At 38.9% G+C, this 23629-nt stretch overlaps 1 protein-coding gene across 1 annotated transcript; it reads right to left on the reverse strand.

Annotated features, from left to right (window-relative positions):
- Positions 1–2821: 2821 nt before the first annotated feature.
- Positions 2822–22875, reverse strand: LOC128733659 (organic cation transporter protein). Its single transcript, XM_053827400.1, has 2 exons — positions 22170–22875; positions 2822–4670 (listed from the first exon to the last, which is right to left on the reverse strand). The coding sequence occupies exons 1-2, from the start codon at positions 22210–22212 to the stop codon at positions 3049–3051; spliced, it is 1665 nt and encodes a 554-aa protein (XP_053683375.1). The 5' UTR covers positions 22213–22875; the 3' UTR covers positions 2822–3048.
- Positions 22876–23629: the final 754 nt, after the last annotated feature.

The following is a 23629-nucleotide window of genomic DNA, read 5'->3' on the forward strand; positions in this document are numbered from 1 at the left end:
CTTGCGTGTGTCGAGACGCGCAACGAATTGGCGACAAGTAGCCCAGAACCGAGTACAATGCAATGGAGAGGAATTCTTGATACGGCTCTCGGCTGAATATTAAATACACTCAAGTACCTTTTTACACGGTTTGTTTTTTCGGTTATTAAGAAAGCGGCCCCTATGGGACCACTCATTTATTTTTCAATATATTTGGAAGAGGCCCGATATTCGTTACGTAGTTTATAAAAGGTTCCAAAGTTCCGTTCTTGAGTAATCGAAAAAAAAACTAACCATGTAAAAAAGACTTGAGTGTACATTGAGTAACTCTACAACTACAGCACCATCTTGATGTGCCTTTACATTTCGAATATCCAAAGATTTCCAGACCCATTTTTGCTTTAGTAGGGTACGGGAGGGTATTCCCAGCACGCTACTAAATTTGGCATACATTACCTTTTTTGCTGCGCTTTCTCAAATAAAAACTTTGCCGCTATATAACAATACTGAAACGAATGTAGCACTCATAGGCTTTAATATGTTATAACTATTTTCATAAAAATGTAAGTAATTTGCTAAATTTTATTCAATAAATATCAAAACCACTGTTTTTCCACTGGCACGTAATCAGGCTGAAAAAACCAGCAGCAATCGCTTACGCGTATCCGCTCTTGATGATGGTTTGGAAAACACACAATTATGATCACGTCTACTTATTCTAGCAACTAAACAGCTGTGAATATGATGTCACAGAACAATTCTACTTCTTTTCATCACGGAAGAACACAAAAATTCCCCTCTGGTATGAAAATATAAATCAATTTTCATTCACTAGCGCTTGCAGCATTTTGTTTTTAATTTCAGCATATGGTGCTCTATTTACAGTACTACCAATGTGTGATGCAGTTACTCTTGAAACTATTCTATCGTGTTTACATAGCTAGTATTTGAGTGACAACCACTTGCTTCTGGTGCTAGTGACTATGAACGATTCAATGATACACTAGCGCCAGCAGCTCGCTGTTGTCACTGCAAAACTAATTATTTTCAATGCGCCCGGAATGTAGGCAATAGCGACAAGTTATCAATCGGTCTCTTTTTTTATCTGGTTTTGCAAAGCATCTAATCCCTGTGCACTGCACAGTGTGCAGGCTATTTCGGCCGGTCGGATTTAAAAAACACAGACACCACTATAGAAAATGGGCCCAATTAAGCCGCAGCGACTTCATCATTTCTCGCGACTATAACTCAAATTCAGTAGCGTTTCATTAAGACCAAAATACACGCCGATATTTAGTAAACAATATTCTATCAACTGGTATAAAAATCTTGTCTCGAATAAATATAGTTTCACCGTAATTCCTGAATATTGTTCAGGCTACCGCTTAATGGGCTGGAAATACCCTCTCGTTCCCTATTTTATTAATATTCGTTGTGTTATTTTGGTGTTTGGTTTTTATCACTAGCTTTGGGCTTACTGGTTCTAACTGCATTTGCAGGCTCGTTAGGGGCATTAGATTGGGCTTCGTTTTTATATGGACAATATCCGTGAATGAGCTACCCGCACACGACTTAGGCGTTTCTTTCTTGGAAGTTTCGTTATTGCCTCCTGCCGTAGTCTCCACGGCGGGTTCTTTTACGTTTCTTTGCGGACCGTAAAAGTCAATTCATATTAATATCACTCTTCAATTTCAGACACAATTTAAGCGCATTATTCTTTACAGAGTAAGTAGTAATAACTGACAGTATTTTCAGCCGTATTTCGTCACAGATGTGTCTGCATATTTTTCGTATAGAGTGCATACAAATGTCAACACAGTTTGCAAGTTTGGTTTGAATTTTCATTCGTTTAAGAGTCGCAAAAGGGGAACTGGTGATAAGACTGTTTTGAAAAATTGTCCACGGTGCGATATTTTAAAAAAGCTGACACCACTCGGAATAAACGAAAGATTCATCTTTCGTTCCATCAAACAAAACATGGAAGCCGGTTCTTGGAAAATACTTCCCAAATATGGCCGTAAACGCACTGCAAGAACACCGAGTAACGAGTAAGAGAGCGAATTCGACGGAAACCAGATCAGTTGAATAATGAAGAATTATTTGAGAGACGATTTTCGATTGGTTCCATACAAAAAACAACGGATACACGGTTTAACGCTCGCAGCGGCACTTCACTGGATAATTTGAAGGATTTGAAAGGAGGAGAAACCACTGTAGCAACCGTGGCATTACGCTGGTCAACGCCGCCTACAAGGTGCACTCCCAGATTTTGTTACGTCGTCTATCCCCAATACCAAGAGAATTCGTAGAGAAGTATCAGGCGGGCTTTATGGGGGCCCGTTCTACTGCGGATCAAATTTTTACTCTCCAAGAAATCTTCCAGAAGTGTCAGGAGTATAGCGTGACCACGCTTCCTATTTTCGTGGATTTCACGTCAGTATACGATGCAGTCGAGCGCGAACAGCTATGGCAGATAATGCACGAGCACGGTTTTTCGGACTAACAAACTTAGCATTGATGTCCCGGCATTTATCTGATGTCGGTTGAGGTAGGCTGCATCATTATAGAGCGCCCAAGTAGCACACATTTGTCACTTCTGGTTGCTGCAACCTAATTATGACTGAAATCAGTCATTAATCGGTTACCACAACTAGTTTTCAACAACTGTGCTAGTAGGGCGGTTTCGTTATCCACTTCTGCATCCATTATCTGCAATGATTGCAAAGATATCTATTCTGTTGTGATTCTATAAATGACCAAGGAATAAAGTCGCTATAAGGAACTTTTCGGTTAAAGCTGTAATATGCAAGCCACTCAAATAAGATAAATTCAAATATTTCAATTGTCGTCCTAAAGTTTATTGTTTTCTAATTTATAGTATATTCTATACATCTTTTTCCTATCATTTTTGCAATAGTCACATTCACAATTCCATTCAACTTTATACAGTCATAAAATTTACAAATTCATTCTCGAATATTACGAATATAATCTTCACCTAACATTTAAGCTAAATCTTTACCCAACATGAATCAACGTGCGATCTGACTCTTTGCCCCTATTCCAAATCTACCGCTCGATCGTCTGCATCGGGACCATCGGTTGAGCCGGTGGTATATCCTCTATGTGGGTCTTGTTCCGTCCTAGGCAGCTGGAAAATGCCGTATCACCTCGTCCAAAATTCTCACCATCCTGCAAACTTTGAGGCATTGGTTTTCCATTAGTTTCCGGCAGGAACAGTACCCAGCTTCCGGAAATCAGTGAAATAACACCGAATATTACCGCCGGAATCTTCGGATCAAATGAATCGAACAGGATTATCATCGGTGTAGATGCACCGGCCAAACGGGCACACATCGATCCCAAACCCATGGCGGAGTTCCGAACCACAGTTGGGAACAGTTCCGCCGAGTAGTTGTAGATGACAGCAAACGAACCGGCGATGAACAGTTTACCGAACATCACAATGGTGGTGGATTCGACGCTTCCTCGTGTGAGATACGCAGCTACGATACAGCAAATACCGCCGACAATCATGAGTGAACTGGTGATTGATCGGCGACCCAACTTGTCCAGAAGGAAACTGATTGCTAGATAACTTGGCATTTCCACCAACGCCATCAGGAACAAGATAAGGTAAGGATTTCCTCCGAGCTTACCGGAGCTGAGCGACAGACCGTAGTACGTGATTGAGTTCGCAAACCAGCACAGGCACACGTTTAAAGTCATTTTACGGAGATTCGGAGTTTTAAACAGGTCACTCAATCCGGCGCTCGATTTCGGTGTGGACTCCACCGAATAGCTGCCTTTGTCCTTCGACAGATAGTATTCCTTATCCACATTCAATCCACGCCCGTTCATGCGCACAGCTTTGGCGATAATATCGATTGCTTCTCGCTTCCGATCCTGCATCCACAACCATCGAGGAGACTCATCCATAACCCACCAGTGGGCAATCAATAGCACACCATGCAATCCATAGACGACTTGAAGAATTAGTCGATCGGGGATCAAGGCACCCCAGGCAGCTACCAATATGATACCACCAGCAAAGGCAGCCTGGAATGATATTCCGCACGGCGTTCGTTTACTGGATCCAACCAGTTCCATCGTCAATACAAAACCGGTAATGTAGCTACCGGCACTACCGAAGATACCATACAGATAACGCAGCACCAAAAACGAATAATATTCCGGTGTGAAGGCAACTGCCACTCCCAGGATCAACTGCAGCAATCCGGACCAGCAAAACACCTTCTTGCGTCCAATCTTGTCGGCTAGTCCGCCCAACCAAACAGCACCAGTGAAAACCCCAAGCATGTAGATAGTCTGCCCCAAGGCTCCCATCCAGCGTCGATCGCACACCAGATTCCACTCGATTGTCCGCGACGATTTGAAGTAACTGCTGTCGTACACATAGGAGCTGCAGGCGACGGTCGCATTGGCCGCCGATCCTCCCGCGAACATCAGACACGAATCCAGCACGCCGTCTTTGTTCAGTGGAATGTACTCGCTGAGGATTTCGAAGTCCACCAGGGCCGAGCTGGCGTTTAGCGAATCGACACCGTCGATGAAACATCGGTGCTCCGGAATGGCGGCTACCGTCACTAGCGACAGCATGTGCAGGCCGGCCGTTATGGCGGCCAGCAGATGCAGGATGAACTGGAACGCCTGGTAGCGGCCGAAGTCACCTGCGGAGTGGAGAGGAAAAAAATGCATGCGGAAGGTTAGTTATACCTATATTTTTTTTGCGGTTATTGGGCAGACTGGACGTCAGCCGTTTGACAGGATGGTGCGAATTAATTGTTGTGAAGTTGTTTTTTTTTTTTTGGAGGGGCAATGACGTTTGTTGTTCTGATGTATCACGTTCGAAGTAATCGAAATTAAAATGCTTGTGCTTTATTAGAGGCTTGTTTGTTGATTCTACCAAGTTGCTAATTAAATTTGAGTACTGATACTAAATATCAGAAATATTAACAGGTCTGGTTATTAATAGGAACTAACCACAATTTATTGAATGAAATGTGAACGCTCTCAAAAATTGAGATAAATTAAGCAGCATTGCCGAAATACTATACCGCAAATTAATAGGACTCAATTGACTGTCCATTTTTGCGTCACTATCATATGACAGCATGAGCGTCCAATGAAGAAATATTTGTTTAAATTGATATTGAGTGATCCGGATTGTGACAGCTGCGGATGTTAGCAATTAATACGCTGCACGAGCCAGTGAGTGGCAGAAAATCGAAACCAACCCAAATTACTGATTCAAAGTTCAGTTGGACAGACGTCACTTTTGTTTTCCCAAATTACCCTTAATTCACGTTTGCAAGCAACTCCAGCGCCCTTAACGTTCTGCAAAAATATTTACTTGAGTAGGGAAATATCTTTACACACGTCAACAAAATGTATTCTCACCTGGGCTCGACATTTTTGTAAAAGAATGTCATGACTGTATTTACAAATTGCACACCTGACGGCCAACAGAATATCGTTAACTCACTAAATTAAATGTCTCCAGAACAGACTGAACGCTTTCGAATTGAAGACATGTCTTCACATCTACATAGCATATTGAGTTGGATAGAATGATAACGAAAATGGCAGAAATTTCATGTAAGTTTTCTCCAAAAATTTGAACAACAAGATGTTTTTCTTGTTATAATGGACATTTCTCACTTGAAAAGTTGATTTAAAAAATAGTTTTGTCATCAAAATTAATATTTCTAACAAATTAACAAAAAAAAATTTGCTTCTTTCTCACTCCTACATAAACGATCCGCAGCTAATGTCATTCTCGTTAGTGACGAAACCGCAAATTACTTCATTATGGAAGTGATTTTAGGATACCAGTTATTTTATTGGGCAATGAATTTATTCATCGCAAAAGTTCTGGTCGACCAGGCCTAAAAACTCCAAATGTTGAAGTTTCACCAGTAAGACTCTTGACTTTTGACGATAGCTGGTACAGGGAGTAATTCCAAAAAATCAAAAAATGCGAGCGTCACGAAAAAATTAAAGATTTTGAACGCTAGTAGCTCTGCCAATTATGAATGGATTTTAATGGTTTGAATACAATTCGTTTCACAATAGATATAACAATTTTGTGGTTTATATTACAAATTTCACTTTAAATCACTGAATAGTGAAAGTTAACGAAAATTTCCATGGTAAAATTTCCCCATTTTCTTCGTAATTACCTTGCTTCACAGACAGGGACGACAGTTAAACACACCATCCGTTTAATATGGCTTCCTTTTACAAAAAAGTAGCAAAACATAACCCGTCCCAGCAGGTCGAAGATTCTTTACGACGTTTAAACCTATACCAATTTGATATAGGGTAAAGAACTAGTTTTAAGCAGTCTAAGCGGGTCACTGATTGTTTTACCTTATTACAAGCGATGGGTTGACTAAGTGGGGGATATCAGCATACCAATCTTCTTGCTATCTTTAGTTCTTCAAGCTGTTACCATTGGAAGACACTATTGTTGAGCTAAACTTTTGATTTTTCGCTTTAAAAGTTGGAGCGGCGGAACTAATTTTGAACACACCGAACCCATTTTCACCTGCAAGGTGCTATTTTAAGCAATCCTGAAATCTGAATTTTTTTACGTCCCGTTAAAAAATCCCTCGAACTTTTCCCCCTATTCAGTAAGTTCGCGTTCCTATCCGCGACCTACTAATCGGCATAGCGTATCGGCATAGATGCGTAAAATGCCATCTGTCTAAATTGTTTATCGGGGCATACACTCACCGCACCGTTCGGCAAACGGTATTCGTCGTCTCTTTTATTCTCTGGTGTTCTTATGGGAAACTGCGAGTTTGACGTCTCACTCGCTGTTCATAAGGATGGTGGGAGAACAAAAGAGGTAAACATATACAGTACAAACGATTCGAGTACAAACGATCAGAACAGTGTTGTCAAAGCAAATAACATTGAAACACATCGTTGCTTTAATTAAATCACTGAGAAAATCTTCGAAAATTATTGAAAAAGCTGTCTTTTGTGTTGTTTTTAATAAAGAAAAATTAATTATGACCATACATTTCTCTTGAAAGTATTGAACCACGTTTTCACCATAGGAGGTTTCAGGTAATTTCAAACTTAAAATTCTTATTTCCAGAACCGAAACAGTGTCTTGGCAACACGATAGTTCATCAGTTGTGCTGCAGCTGCTGCTAGTGGTGAACAGGTTCCGTCAATTCAGAATTTGTTTTCAGTTTTGTTAGAAAATAATAAAACTTTTGGCTAGTGACAAAGCCTTAGATAATAGAAAAAAAGAGACTGAATAATATGGTATGTGACAATTGAGTGCTTGACTTTCAGAGTGGTTGTAATCAGTGCTGAAAATTTGATGAATTCGTTAGTAGCGAGGCGGCGATTGCTGAAGAGCAGCTGAAAAATGTACGTTTTTGGACAACAATTTTTAATTCATCATATTTCTTGTCGGAAACCCAGTAAATTGTGTTTGTGTGAATCAAATGTATGGTTAAGTGATTTGTGAAGATGATCCTATCAAAAGATTTTGAAAATATGAATAAAAAAGTGCATTTTCGGATCATTTATGTTCAACTGATTAAAATAGGTAACACTGCTTAACTCGTTCCTTACCCTACGTGCTTGGGAAGTTCGCCAGAGTGCAAAGTGATAAAGTAAAGCATTGCATGTTCGCGACGTTCTTTAAGTGTTTGTATATGGACGAGCATGCAACGTGCTTCATAAGATGGTAATGGAAATACTGTCCAGTTACGTTTTAGAAGCGCGTATAGTAGAAATTGATTCTGAACAGATTCAATACGTCCTTCGTATAACGCAGTGTGTGGGCGCCGCACAATATTGCCATATTCCAGGAAAGCTCTTACATATATAATGTACTAGCTGAACCGATAAACTTCGTATTGCCACAAATTAAACTGTGTTGTGCATAAATCGTGAAAATCGGATGACCTTTGTGATCTCTACGGGGGGCTGCCCCCGTCTCGCCCTGAATCATCTAATGTTACTATTAGTAGTTTCTGGTGGTCTTGTTATTGACTAATGTTTTATGAAAAAATCTAAAATTTGTCTATCACAGGGGTGAGGGGTCACAAACCATTATAAAAAAAATCAAAGGGGTTGTGCACAAGACACGACCGCATAGATGACTTTGTAGCGATAGTAGGATGTATTCATGTATACAAGCTTCATACGTAACGTTTATCAAAGTAGTAACATTGTATACATTCAATCCTCAACCGATTTTGGAGTAATTTCCATGAATTGATTGAATCTAATTTATTAAAATGAAACCAAGTCAATACAGTAGACTCTCGGAAAAGTTAACTCTCTGAAAAGTTAATTGTTCAGAAAAGTTAAGCGAATATCAACTCTCATGCAACGCTCTAAAAAGTTAATTTTTGCCTTAACTTTTCTGAGAGTTTGATTTTATTGGTTGTCGAAGCGTTCGTCTACACACGTGAGTTTACCTTCTATCTTTATTTCTCATTTTCCAGTTTATTGTCGCCTTTCCACAGTTTCATACCGAGTCGCATCATAACTGGGATTAAATTAAACTTTTGTACCGGACAGTCGCAACAATAGTTCAATACGAGCACATAGTTACTTCAGGATTATTGATAACATACTGGAAAAGCGCACACTCAGATGAATTTTAAATGCAAAAGAAGGAACAGCAAGGAACTAAAAATAAGCGCGAACATTATCAAAACGTAGTCGCAGAAAAAACAAAAGTAAACTAGTGTAACCGATTAATTTAAACTTACTGAAAGGAACTAAGTATTATTTCATAAAGATCTTACTACATATTTCTTTCCATTACAACTTCCAAATACATAAAAATGTGTATCCTATATCCCGGAATCCATTTTTCGCCTTTGTATTTATCATTTTCAATGATTTTTAGGACCTCTCGAAAAAGTTAATAGTTCGGAAAAGTTAATCGACCCATTCCCCAATCGATTAACTTTTCCGAGAGTCCACTGTAACAACCAACCAGTAAATAAATTTTTATGATCTGTTTCTACGTTGAATAGTGCTTTCCCTCTGGTAATCGGTAGACGGCACGCGCGAGTTTTCAAAAAGTTGAAAATTTTGCGCAACTTTTCTGCGGCTTACAAAAGAACACTGATAAAGCATTTACAACCTGCAGACGTTTTGGAAGTCGCAGTAAATGTCGCCCGTGACCAGAAAACTTATTTCCGTCATTATTTGGTCGTCCGCAATGGCGAAAAATTCAACTTTTCCCTCGTTGCCTGTGTTATTATGGTATTAACTGGGCAAAAAAATATAATAAACTCTTCAAGTGTTGTGTGGCCCTTAAAAGGACCGATTGTTTGATTATACGTATAGTTGCACCAACGCACTTAACGTAATTTTCGCGTAACTTTTCAATAGGACCTAAGTAACATTGAGAGGCTCTCTTTGGTGGTCGTCTCTTTCGATTATTACAGCGATATAAATGTATCAACGAAAGTTTTCTTAACGGTTAGCTAGATGGTGCCGCCAGTAACCGATTCATGCAATGCTGATGTGCTAAAGTGCATCTGAATCGCCGTGATAAGCGAAAGAGAAGAGGCACGAAGAGAATCTCTCATTGTTACTTAGGTCCTTTTGAAAAGTTACGCGAGAATTCTCTGTTCGGTAAATTGGAGTACCGATAACCGCTAACCAGGCACGGCTTGTTGCAACGGACCAGCCGGAAAGCCTCAGCAGCTATACGATCAACGAAGCCGTTCGTGTATGGTCCTGAATCACGACGAAATACCACTCCAAGTGACCAGCTGCAAGTAACGTTGGATGCTTCTGGTCGTTTCGTTGTCGCGAGCAGCATATTTTCTGCCAATTCCAGAACTTCGGCAGCCAAATATTCCATCACGGCAGCGAAACAAGTGCTCCAGCTCCAACACACGCTCAGCATACTTTCCTTTCCTCAGCAACCGATGAATACGACCGACCGGGAACTGAAGATGTGCACGACTGCGTCACCACTCGTATTGCTTTTGGTGGTACATCTCAATAAGGAATTTGTCTTGTAACTTTGTTACAATCTTGTAACTTTGAATTATCTTGTAACTTTGTTATAGTAGAATTAAATGAAACTTTCCATCAACTTTCTCGGTGATTCCTGAATTGTACCAAGACTTGTTCGATAATAATTGGAAATTATTCCAACCAATCACAAAGCGACAATTTCTAGTACGACCGAGTTAGAGTTATTTTCAATTTTTCAATGACGCGCATTAAAAAATCAATAGTTTTCTATATTTTCAATATTTTCCAAATCGATTTTCCGATCAATTGATGTAAATATCTTGGAAAACTATTGAAAATTGACTGAATTATAAGCCGAAGCGCGAAAACGCGTTTCTACTTTGATGACGTCATTTCCAACAACCAATTACGAAGCGAGAATTCTGGTAAAACATAGGTTCATTATTTTCAATTTTTCAATAGTTCAACATCAAGAATCCATGCTTTTCTTCAATTCTTAGAAGATTTTCCGATCGATTGGTGTAAGAATATTGAAAATCGATCGGAAAACCGCTGAGCTATTAGCGCTCAAAACCTATCATTTTTCGTGACGCTCGCATTTTTCGATTTGATTTTGATGGTTTTGATTAGATTTGTATTTTATTTATATAGGAGCCCCCCCACTATTTAAGGGGAGAGGGGTCATAATTCCCCGCCTAAATAGGGGAAAGGTCATAATTCCCCTCCTAAAGAGGGGCGGGGTCTCAATTCATCATAGAAAAAAATATGCCTACAAAAACACCCACATGCTAAAATTGGTTTCATTTGCTTGATTAGTTCTGGAGTTATGAAGAAATTTGTATTTCATTTGTATAGGAGCCCCCCTCCTAAAGTGGAGAGGGGTCCTAATTTACCATAGATAAAATTCTTGCCTTCAAAAACCATCACATGCCAAATTTGGTTCCATTTGCTTGATTAGTTCTCGAATTATGCAGAAATTTGTGTTTCATTTGTATAGGAGCCCCCCCTCTTAGTGGGGGGAAGGGGTCTCTAACCATCATAAGAACCTTCCCTGGCCCCATAAACCTCTACATGCAAATTTTCACGCCGATCGGTCCAGTAGTTTTCGATTCTATAAGGAACATCCCGACAGACAGACAGGCAGACAGACAGACAGAAATCCATTTTTATAGGTAAGGTACACCGGGGCAAGTGGGACCTAAAAATGCATAGTTTGAGTTTATTCCACTGTGTTTTCTATACCTATGATTATTTCAAAATTCTTTCAGCAGAGAAACTCTTCAGTGGTATCACTTCAAAGGATTAATTACGAAAAAGGCCTATCAATTTACATGAAATGAACCTGGAGGAGAATTTTCAAAATTATGGCGATAGGTCCCACTTGCCCCATTTACCGGGGTAAGTGGGACCTATATTCAAATTTGATTAAAAAGCATAAAATAATAGTAAATTGTGTAAGTTAATATACTGCAATGTTAAAGCACTGCAAGAAGCAATCAAAAACAATATTTGTACGAAGGGTTCATTCAAAAATAGCGTAACAAAATCAGATCACAACGGGCGACTTTATAATTTATATAAAACACATATCGTGAGCATTTACGCTGTAAAGCATTATTGTAATGAAATGTAGTTGAATATGTCGTTGTATCCAATTCTTGCGAGACGTAATTTAGGATTAACCATTGTTTAACAGCTCGAAAATACGATTATGGTCTGTTTGTTCTACCATGCCCAATTCGGTAGAGCTACTCATAAGAGATAGTTACGTTTTAATAACCACAACACTTTATTGTTTCAATTCCAGTTGCAGATTTGCTTAATTATATCAAATTTGACTTTCCAAATTCAATTAACATCGTTTAGGTGTAACCAAAATGTGACCAAACTGTTTGTTCCCTCACAAGCTGTGCATGTGGGCTTCTTTTTGGGGCCCCTTGGTTTAGTCTTTTTCGGTTTTATTTTAAAGCTTTACTGGTATAAATATTATGTAATTGAACTGAAAATGTTCGATAGTTCATCTAAAAAATGTATTAAGACAGGAAGTTTTGTGCTGAAACACTTTATTTTTAATAGGTGCCGACCTTATTTCAACCCATTTTTTTTTAATGCCGTTTGTCAAATTAAACAATTAGTTTTCGGGTGTAATTTGTTAATACACTCATTATGTTTACCTACTGTCAGAAAAACATGTACTTTTACGTAAGGCCTGTGGCCAGGCTTGGCATACACTTTTCGCCTCAATTTTACTCTTTTGATTACTGCATCTCAGCCAAGCAAAATTTGAAAAAGTGATGTATGGGGCATTTGTAGAATTTGTTATTATCTTCAATATCGCTGAAGAAAGCATTACTGTGCATTTTGTATCTATGGCGCTATAAGACTGCTACCCTCTTGGTAGCAAAAAGAGCGCTCTTTTTGCTACCAACGGCGTTGCTGCCTTACAGCGCCGTAAATACTAAAGATACAACTTCACTTTCTTCAGCATTATTATAGATAATTACTAGTTCTACAAATGCCCCATATATCACTTTCTGAAATTCTGCTTGGCTGAGGAGCAGTAATCAAAAGAGAAAAATCAAAGCGAAAAGTGTATGCCAAGCCTACCTGTGGCCAAAATAGCATTTATAGAAAGGTGCGTCAAACTTACAACGCAAATTGAAAATAACGCTTAAATTTAAAGTCCAATTTTGATGTTTGGAATGCCTGTTATAAATAATCTATAATTTTAATACACGCATTTGAGTTGTATCTTTCATTCCTAGAAAGGTTCGGTTAGAAAAAATGAGGTTGAAGAGAGTTATGAGCTCCGTTCCCACTTACCCCGTATTCCCACTTGTCCCGGGGTACCTTATAGATAAGAGTTTTTTTTGTGTACGGATGTTTGAAATTATGACTAAAGCGTTTGATAAAGCCCAGCATTCTATTCGCTTTGATAATAATGGTATTGTAATGTTCTGTTTGTTAGTTTTGAGTCTAAGATTATTCCTAGATCCCTTGCAATCAGGCTTGGTCTGCTCTTTTCGGTTCGATTTGCTCGTTTGATTATTGCATCTTAGCCAAGCAGAATTTGAAAAAGTGGTGTATAGGACATTTGTAGAGCAAGTAATTGTTTAGAATACTGCCAAAGAAACTAATGTTTTATCTTTTGTATTTACGGCACTATAATGCTACAATACCGTTGGTAGCAAAAAAAAGCGCTCTTTTTGCTACCAACGGGGTAGCAGCCTTATAGCGCCATAAATACAAAAGATATAGCATTGCTTACTTCAACAATATTGCAGATCATAACTTATTCTACTTATAACTTGTTTCATCACGAACATAACCTCATTGTGAACATCGGAATTAGTTCAAAAATTGAACAATGAACATTGAGTGTGGCCGATTTAGCGGGTACAGCATGCCCGGGGATGTCGGAAAGAATTCAAAATATTATCACCACGAAAAGAGAATAGCTTAAGGTAGTGATAGTTGCTTTAGAAACAGCAGAAGGTGTTATTTCGCACTTTTGCGTTGCAAAAGAGATTCGTATATTCACCGATGCTATGAAGCGTGTATGTGGCTCATTAGTTATGGGCGAATTGAACCATTCGCTTCTCTGTTTTCGCATGATAAAATCGTTTGCCGATGCTTGGCGTGTACATTTTGCGAATTTTTCAACCTCTGAGGTTTAGTAAAGATTTGTTGCAGTAAAGAGTGTTGAAAAAATTGACTTCATTCTGAAATACTGCGATGTCATGGGCATTTCATGTCGTCTGCACGTACAAGTAGTTTTGAGTGGTTTTGAATAAAGGAAATGTTATTCAGATGTAATCCAAAAAAAGATGTGGCCCTAAATGGGAACTTTCAGGAACCCCAGACTTAAAACAAATCAAAAATCAAAATCAACTGTGAATAATGTCAACCAGATCCTATGCAAAAAACTCACGGTTGAGTTTTTCTGTTTCCATAGCAAGAAGCATAAAACCTATACATATTTCTTCTCGCTTGATCACATTCTGCTTTCAACTGCTGCCCCGAGCTATGCACACATACATACAAATTCGTTGTTGAACTGCTTAACGATTCTCTCTCGCGATACGTAGCTGACATTGAGCGTGAGAGATTGATTCTGGAAATTAAATAAAAAAGAAGAAACTTATCCAATTTAATTCCACTATTTATATTCTATTCTTGACAGATACGTATTTCGCCTTCGACTTGCAGACTTCTTCAGTGTCTGTTTTCGAAAACAGACGCATTTCTGCTCCGTGCGTGAAGCGTTAAATTCGCTCGTAAAACTTTTACGTAGTCCTGCGTCACCTATATATGCGGTCGTGTCTTGTACACAACCCCTCTAATTTTTAAACTTTAAACTTTTGATTATAGAGAATAGTTTAGATGTCGTGCTGTTTATTGTGTGTATAAAGGATATATTATTGTTGGGGATGATTGAAAATTCCTATTATTTTCTTATTTACATATACCATATTCATAAAAAGGACTAATCCTGGTCATGTGACTTTCAACTTACACTTCAGAATTCTTTTACAGTCAATTCAAATGGATTCATTTACAATTTAATATAAAAAAAAATTAACTATTTAATGATTGCAATAAAATTCGATTTTTTCGACTTTCCAGAGTAGGGCTCTCTCTTAATAAACCGAAAAAAATGTAGACACTAAGCTTCACATGCAGCATCAGGTCGCGCAGTTATGATGTGCTCGTTCATTGCACCAGTTATTGAGATGCATCGAGCCGGGAAAGTTTACACGATAATATCGCATGGTTCATTGGGTCAAAAACAGAGTTTCAACCACGTAAAAATATCGTCAACTTGCTTTGCTAAATTTAAATTCTATATTCATAGCTTGTCGGTATTCCCTTATTGCATTACATTCTACATGCTGTATAAGCAGATGCAGAATTATATATTTTCACGCAAATCAGTTAATTTTTAAACCTAAAGGTTGCACAGCTTGTGTGCTCTATTGATTTACTACGTTCGTTTTGAAACGTTCATCAAAACAAGCAACGCAATGTTATTCTCTTGGCAAAAAAAAACGAAACAAACAATGCGCCCCGGGAAATCGGACGTCCTCGACTTGATCATGTAAATTGAATTATTGAACCGGTACATTAAGGCTACGAACCGCAAACAAATTGATTAGCCCTTCTGGTCAACTAGTGAGCATCTTTTATTGGGAAAATATTTACTTACAGTATCATCACTCATCAGCCTGGTTGCGAAATGCGAACGATGCCTATCAATTCGCCGCGCTTCACTTAGTAGCTGTCTGATTTACCGTTAAAGTATTTGTCTGACGACACACTTGTTTTCGAATTTTTATTATAATATTTGATAGTTAAAAATATATTAAAAAAACATTGTGGAATACTTCCACTTCGGTACAAAAGTAGCAGGTCAGGTCTGATAGGGTCGTACTGACATCACAGGTCAGAATCCGATTAGGTTTACAAACCCGCTAGCTTTGGCTGATAAGAATGACTGTGTTTCAGTGTTTCTCAAGACTTACAATATATTAAGTTCGTCGTCCGTTTCTTGGTTGCAAAAGTTATTATTAACCGTTTAGTCGGTTGTTTCGAATCTCGCACATGCTGTTGTCAGTGGGCACGTCAAATCAATCGATTGACTGTTAACGACGTCGTCTCTAAGTATAGTTGCCAGTAGCTATAGCTATGTAGTAATGTTAAGTGCTATGTCGACGACGACGAGTATCCCAACGCGTCATGAACCAAACAAACAACGCAGCGTAGTGATAAATACCTATATGTGCAAAGATGTAGCAACCAACATTGTTGTATATTATTTATGGCGAATCGGTTAAACACATCTGACCACGCGGTCAGCTCTCTGATAAGATAACGGTGGATTCACTCATTGAAGAACTTGACACAGTTAATACGCACAGCATTAGAGACCACGAAAGTGCAATCCACTCGGAAAATTTCTGTACAGATACCGGTAATGAAAGTAATCTAAACGAAAAGCTTGTCTGTTTGCACGTTATTCGGACTTAACAGCGATCTTTCGTTTCTACGGCGTTTTGCTTTAATTGTCGCCTTGTCAACCGGTACTGATTTACATTGCTAAGTCATTTGTTAGTTTCGCACTTAAACTGTAAACGGGACCGATAAAGGAGCGAAGTACGGGGTGTTTGTTTAAGAATTTGCATTTTTTTTATCACATCAATCAATGCTGTCCTCGGAATTACTGAATATAGTAGCGAGCTCTGAAATGGGTAGATGATGCGGTTAAACTGCTGATTAATTTTAAACCTATCAACTATATTGATAAAGTTTTGCACTCTTCACAATAATCGAAATCATCTTCGGATTAGTGAAGTTGAACTGTATATCACGTTTTGTCTTTACTTGTCAAGAGCCTGCTTATCATCCCTGAACAGGAGATAAAATTGAATGAGTGGCTCACAACCCATCAATTTACCGGTTTTATCGGTTATCAGTTATGTTAAACAGCTCTATCCTACAACCATCTGCCCGCAAGGCTACCGTCAGTGCGTCAATATATTTGTTTTAACCCTTTGGTGTCCAAGTTTTTTCTTAGTTTTCATGAAATTTTGAAATTTTCCATGTAATAAATGTTTCAGATTAACGTAATAAAAAAACTATGTTAGATACGTTAAATTAGATTAGATTAGACTATAATAAAAAGGTAAGATTATATATTAACATAACAGGAAGAACTAACTAGAATTTACAGAGATTTATAGAGATTTACTACTGTGCTTCTGCTTCAATTTCTCTATTGAATGGATCTATAGGGACGATTTGATGGATTCCGCTCCATTATTTGTCGTTGTAGATCGTCAATGCTATAATAGTGGTTAGGTTATGTTCAAACACAACTGAATCATACAACAATATGGATTTAATGTTAAAGCTGAAGATTCGAGTTTTCGTATGTAGAGTAATCTGGTTTGAGCGTCGAACGTTTCGCAGACCTGCAAAGGCACCTCTAGCCTTCCTAATCCGTGTGGCTATATCAGTCTTGGTGTCACAATCGGGCGTTGTCTGGCTACTAATATATTGAAAGGCGTCCACCTGCTCAACTTATTGTTCCGCCACTGTGAAGTTTGCGGGATTGTCAGTGTTTACTACCATAGACTTAGTTTTTGCTGCATTGACTGCTAGACCTGCTGTCTGGGAGTTCTCGGAGAGGTCATCTAACTTGCTTTGCATATCGTTTCGGCGTTGTGCGAGCAAGATAATGTCGTCAGCAAGCTCGACGTAATTTAGCTGCTCCATCGTTAAAGGATTCCAAGGCAATACTCAATTTGGTCTACTGTCAATAGCTCCAACTAATATCTCATCTATAACGATGAGAAACAGAAGTGGTGCTAAAATGCAGCCCTGTCTCACACCACCAATGACCCTTATAGGGTCGTACAAGACGCCACTGTGCAAAACCCTGCACGAGAACGCCTCGTACAGAGCCTCGATGAGATGGACTAGCTTATCTGGAACTCCTCTACGCCTAAGTGCGCCCCAGATGTTTCCATCGTTGAGTTGGTCAAACGCTTTTTCGTTGATCTGCTTAATTCGACGAACTGTTGGCGTCTTACGCTGCTGGTTTTGTTGGTCACAGACATTTAAAATTCGGAAGAGTTGTACAAAATGTCCAGTCCATTGCTTAAGCTGTTCTGTACGGTCAGTCAGTAACTGACCAGCTCTGTTCTTTAGCGGTAACTATGTATTCATCCTGGCACCACTAAGTCGGTGAGAAATATCGTGCAAAAAACGGATATCACCATTGCATTGGCGACAGCGGTTTTCCCTTCGTCGGCGGACTTCGCTCAGCCCGTCTCAGGATGGATTTCAAGCTTCAGGTGGTCAACATCCCTTACAAGTTGAGCCAGCTTGCCCTGCTTGTCAAGGGTCAATATATTCTTTGGGCTTAAACGTCTTTCGACTTGACCCTTCTTTATCGACAGACTTCACAGCCGGCTATTAGAGTACAGAACAGTTACGGGGCTAGTGCAACAATCCTACTGACTCTATCTAGTAGCACCGCATAGCTGAGATTCGAACATACGATATTTTAGAATGGGCGGGAGCCACTGAGCCACCCCCCCCCTTCACGGTTTGCGTACGACTACCGAGGTTTCGTACCGTAGCCGGCACCACGAGGGTAGGATGTGCTAGACTGGTCGCAAGAAAAAATTGCAAATGTCTTCAAATTTTTGTCACCAACCAGTACATTTAACGACCCCGACTGCATTATATGCATAGAAAGACTATTTTTTCCTCGATATTTCGCAAGACTTATACTTTGATGGTATTGAATCAACCTCTAAATCTCATTCATGCCAATTATTTGCCACGTTCTTCTCCTCTGTTTTCGATTATGATCTAGGACCAGCAGGAGGTTTTGATAGAGCTTCGTTGAATGTTCCAGATAATTGCGTCGATGCTCGAAAATGCTTGCGTCGAAAATGCTACTGATTTGGTTACAGCTGATTTAACAGCTGATCAAGCTGATACAGGTGGTAGACGCTGGATAAATTTAAGCGAAGGCCTCTGTATTCTATAAGTGTTTAAGTAGCCAACGAATGCGCTGCAAATCAGCTGCTTCACATAATACTGTCACAAACAGATTAGGTGCATCTTCAACCTATCCACAACCCGTCAATATTCTCATTAATTGTGCTATACTAGCTGAATAAACGATTTGTCATCTTAATAAAAAAAGCCCTCCCAAGAATCATTTATGCGCTGATTAAACATTTTAGCAGCTATTATTATTCAGCCATAGCTGAATATGCGTCGTATAAAATTTATGTAAACAGTTCTACAATACTTATTCAACCGAAATTGAAGAACTTATACAACCTATTTCATTTGAGGCAGAAAAAACACTTGTTAAGCAATGGTATCACCCTTTATATAACCTCTGTGCGCCTTGTTTCCAGCTTTGCGCAAATTGGTTACTTAAAAACGCGCAAAACCCTCTATTAAGTTCCATTGCAGCTTCGAAAGCAGCAATTTCTAAAACTAAACCATGGTTCAACCACAGGTTGAATAAATTCAGCAATAAAAGCGTTTGATCGGCCTGAAATTATTACTTGGGCTACTGCTTTCAAAGCTGCAATGGAGCTTTCTAGAGGCTTTTGCGCGTTTTTAAATAACCGATTTGCGCAGTACTGTCAATTCTATTTTTAGAACGAAAAATAGTTTTGCAATGCTTTTTCAGTCGCTTAATCAACGTCTCATCAACCTTTATGCAGCCAAAAAATAATCTATTTTTAAATTCAAAAAAAATGGAACACGTAATATTTATTTTGCTATGGCGTCGTAAGCTATATTTTTAATTTCGAATAACTTAAATTCGTATATGCAAGCTAATTAAAAATGCATGTCGTTTTCTTTCGGGAATTGAACCGCCATCTTCTGATCCATAATATATTATTTAAGGTTATTTAGAAACGCGCAAAAGTCTCTATTAAGCTCCATTGTAGCTTTGAAAGCAGTAACCCAAGTAACAATTTCAGGCCGATCCAACGCGTTTATTGCTGAATTTATTTAACCTGTGGTTGAACCATGGCTTAGTTTTAGAAATAAAAACCTTTTTTCAGCTCTTAAACATCTAAATCTGGTGATTTTATCAAGCTTCGGGATTGCTAATAGCTGATTTTGAAGCTGCAATGGAGCTTAACAGAGGCTTTTGCGCGTTTTTAAATAACCAACTTGCGCAAAGCTGGAAACAAGACGCACAGAGGTTATATAAAGGGCCATATAATTGCTTAAGAAGTGTTTTTTTCTGCCTCAAACGGAATAGGTTGTATAAGTTCTCCAATTTCGGCTGAATAAGTATTGTAGAACTGTTTACATAAATGTTATTTGATGCACATTCAGCTATGGCTGAATAATAATATGGCTGCGAAGTCTGTCGATAAAGAGTATGCTCTTTTTTGGGAAGCGATTTAAATGAACCGTGTTATCTCACATCACCCTACTGTCACTAGTTCGTCCGCTTCTCGAGAATCTAATCTCGACTCCCGGTCAGCTCTACTGGAATCTTCGAGTCGAAAGAGTTCAGAAAAGGTTTACGACTGGCTCTACGTGATCTGTCCTGGCGTGACACGATTAATCTTCCACCGTATTCCGATCGCTGTCGTTTGCTTGAACTAGAAACATTAGAATGTCGGGGTAAAATACCACAGATACCGTCATCCGGGGATACTTCCAACACTTTTGAACTTTGACTTGGTATAGCTTTCGAAGTGTACCATTTAGGTCCAAGTGCAATAGCCAAAACTTGTACATATAGTGGTTAGTATTTTTGATTTATGATTATGATAAAAAATATCAACTAAATTAATCTGTAGGATGAACCGAAAATAGCCGAAGTTACCCAGTAAATGGGGTTACTTGCAACACTTTTCTGATTTTGCGCTTCTTATGATTTTAAATTTGATTCCAAACCGCGAACGACTATTTTCAGATATTTTGAGTGTATTTGTAGTAAAACAAGAGATACGGCACGTGGAATTTTTCACTATTTTAATTTTTTTGGAGATGGCAGTAGACAAAATAACGTCGTACAGATGCAAAGTTACTTTGTACATACTGTCTATTACGATAATTGTCTATTTTACAAGTGCTGCAAGCACAGTTTGTGTACAGAAATCAAACGATAAAAATAATTTCATGCCAATGAACTGATGCAATTTTGCACATCCATTTTTCCTACTCTGAAAGTGAAATTACTTTCCAATCGTATAAAGACAAGCAAAACTACTATATAATGGATCAAACTTAACTAAACAAAAGTTAAACGTCCCTTCTTTAAAACGGCATTGGCTACAGATGGTTATGTTAACAAACAAATGCGTTTGAGCTGTTAAAAGCGCGATGCACAGAAGTGTTGCAAGTAACCCCGGATGACGGCAAAACCATTAAACGATAAGATTAACTATCCAAAATCATTGTCGCATTGAACTCTGCGTCCATATTTGCAACCTACTGCATCGTGTGTTAGGACATTTAGCCGCGTTGAGCAATATTCTGAGTTTGGCGAACTTTCAAATAAGTTTAAACAAATGGCGATAGAATCCAGTGCATTATAAAATAAATTCTTCATTAAGATTGTTAAAAATCAGATGTAATGTTAAAAAATAACTAGAAAAAAATGGAGTTGAACTCATAAGCAACAATTCGAATAAAATTTTACAAAACCGTTTGTAAATCGATTATTAAACAAGTGAATCCCCGCTGTTGTTTTTGTGATTTTCCAGTGGGAAACCCAAAATTTGTAAAGCTAAATTCAAGTGTACCCTCTTCAACAAAGCACAGCAAGAAAAGGACCCCTATACCGTGAACCCCCGCTGGTACAAATGACACATAGTTCAGATTAGGCGAATTTATTGTTAATCTGAAGGAGTACCCTATGAATTTGTTGATTTAAAATGGTCTGTTTGTACTGATTTTCCTTTTTTTTTTTTCAATTTGTTCGGTCACCTAAAATGTCAATTGTGTATGACGTTCAATCATTTTTTTAATGTGAACGCATTCATATTACCGGAGTTCAGTTTAAGCTGTTCAGATTAAAGAAGGTCATACCAGGGTTCATGGTAATCAAGAAGTCGAACTAAAAAGGCCATGTCACGCTAACCTTTCTGTTCTATAAACACGAATCATAATCCATCTCTATAAACACATATTTCGCACTCCCATCCATGATGCGTGTTAAGGGCCAAATAGAATGCTACGGGATCAGACTCTAGTGAAGGATCAATGCAGACATTTTTGACACAAAATTTTTTAAACGGAATTTGAACTGTTGCATAGTTCTCATAAAAATCCTTAAGAAACCTAGTTGGGAGCGACCTCGTGTCACTATAATCGCCCAAATATGGTTCATATGGCTTGTCACTCAGCGATTCGATAGCGTATATTTGACACCATTGATCAGCGGGTATTATTTTTCATTGAAACTAAATTTGCATTCACCGCTTTTAACCACTATTAACATTCGAGTCATTTCATTTTGTCAGTCATTTTGTGCCGGTAAACGGGGCTTCACAGTCATTTGCAGAAAAAAATACCCTTATTAACATCACGCGCACACATTCATCTTTATGCACATCGTCACGCTTCATTCTCAAACCGCACTTTCAAGGTTCAGTTTCAGCGTGGTTTAGAATTTCAGCTGCAACAAAACTCACCCAACATTCCCATCAACTCCTCCAGCGTATGATCGACCGCCATTCTGCCACAGCAGTCACTAGAACGAATAAAACGGAACAGAACACAGAAAAAAAACCGGTAGACCTCCGACCTTCGCAGACGACGACCTTATTCGCGGCACAACAACTTTCGATTATTCGGTTCTGTTTCCTTTCCTGCAGAGCAGACAACTTTCCTCAATTCACTTCCTTGTACTGCGCGTGTGTCCTTCTCCCGGCGCAAAAAAAAAATAAACCAAACACACTAAATCACACTGCCTGATTGCGATTTTGGCACTTCGCGGCACCGGAAGAAAAGTCCGTCCGGTCGAGCCGATCGTCTGCGAGCAACTCCGCGCCTCAACTGTCGCGAAGTGGATCGATTGGCGTGCGCGATTCTCGCGGTCGCACCAGTCGCGAAACTCACACTTTTGCGAGCGTCATCGACGACTGACAGCTGGCAGGCTGGAGCTGAGATACGCGCGCGCAATTCACTATCTGGTCGACGTCGTCGTCGTCGTCGTCGTCACTCTCTCGGGGTTTCGCTCCGGCGGAGCAAATATTTGCCCGCTCCGCGGTATCGGTGCGCGCCAACAACGCAACGTGGTACGATATAAGGTACTAATTATATTGTGGTGTTGTGGGCTTTCCGCTCGTTTGCACACCTAATGCGAAATGATGTTTTGGGCCGATATGATGCACTCTAGTGCATCGTGTGGCTTTCCGTTGGCGTTCCTGTTCTTTGTTTGCTGGAGAGAAAAGAGAGAAAAGTTGAAATGAAAATTAGAAACAGTACAATTGGAAATGAATGGAGAAAATGCAAACTGCAGTCATTTTTTTATGAGCAGCATAAAATTATATTGCAGTTAGGTAATTGACTGGTTTAGCTTTCCTCATTGAGTCATACTTTAGATGAGATGAAAAACAGAAATTTATACGGTACTTCTTGCTATATCTCAACGAAATTAAAAAAAATACTTCAATAGCAAGGTTAACTGCCCTGGGACTATCACGAGAGACTAACCTTGGTCAAGTGAGGGCGCGTGCCAGTCGAGATCATCGTTATTCTAAATTAGTAGTCAATCGAGCAGGAATCGATATTGATTGATATAAGTGGTACAATTTCCACGTTATATCTAATCAATCCAGTTGAGTATTGTACCGTTCGTCAATTATTCGATCTTTTCTTCGTCGTTTGATAGAGATCGTCGATATTAGTTGCTAGAGATCTTAAAACTGAAATATAAATTATTTTTGTTCATTTGATCTGAAGTTTATTGATATATGTGTTTTATATGTCCCTAAAAATATTCGCATGGTTTAGATTCAAAACCGTGATATAGTTCTTTTTTAAAAAGTCAGGACAGGAAAAAACTGATTGTGAGCCATGGTGGAACTCACAATCCACGACAAGCATGATGAATTCCATATGTAGAGCATGCAAAAGATAGTATTGATGG

This window comes from Sabethes cyaneus, chromosome 2 (assembly GCF_943734655.1).
Source record: "Sabethes cyaneus chromosome 2, idSabCyanKW18_F2, whole genome shotgun sequence".
In the NCBI taxonomy this organism is placed as follows: domain Eukaryota; kingdom Metazoa; phylum Arthropoda; class Insecta; order Diptera; family Culicidae; genus Sabethes; species Sabethes cyaneus.

Coding starts and splice junctions, on each gene's coding strand:
- LOC128733659 (XM_053827400.1), bottom strand. CDS start 22,212: ATGGCGGTCGATCATACGCTGGAGGAGTTGATGGGAATGTTGG. Junction 4,671..22,169: donor GGAGTTGATGGGAATGTTGG/GTGAGTTTTGTT, acceptor TCCACTCCGCAG/GTGACTTCGGCCGCTACCAG.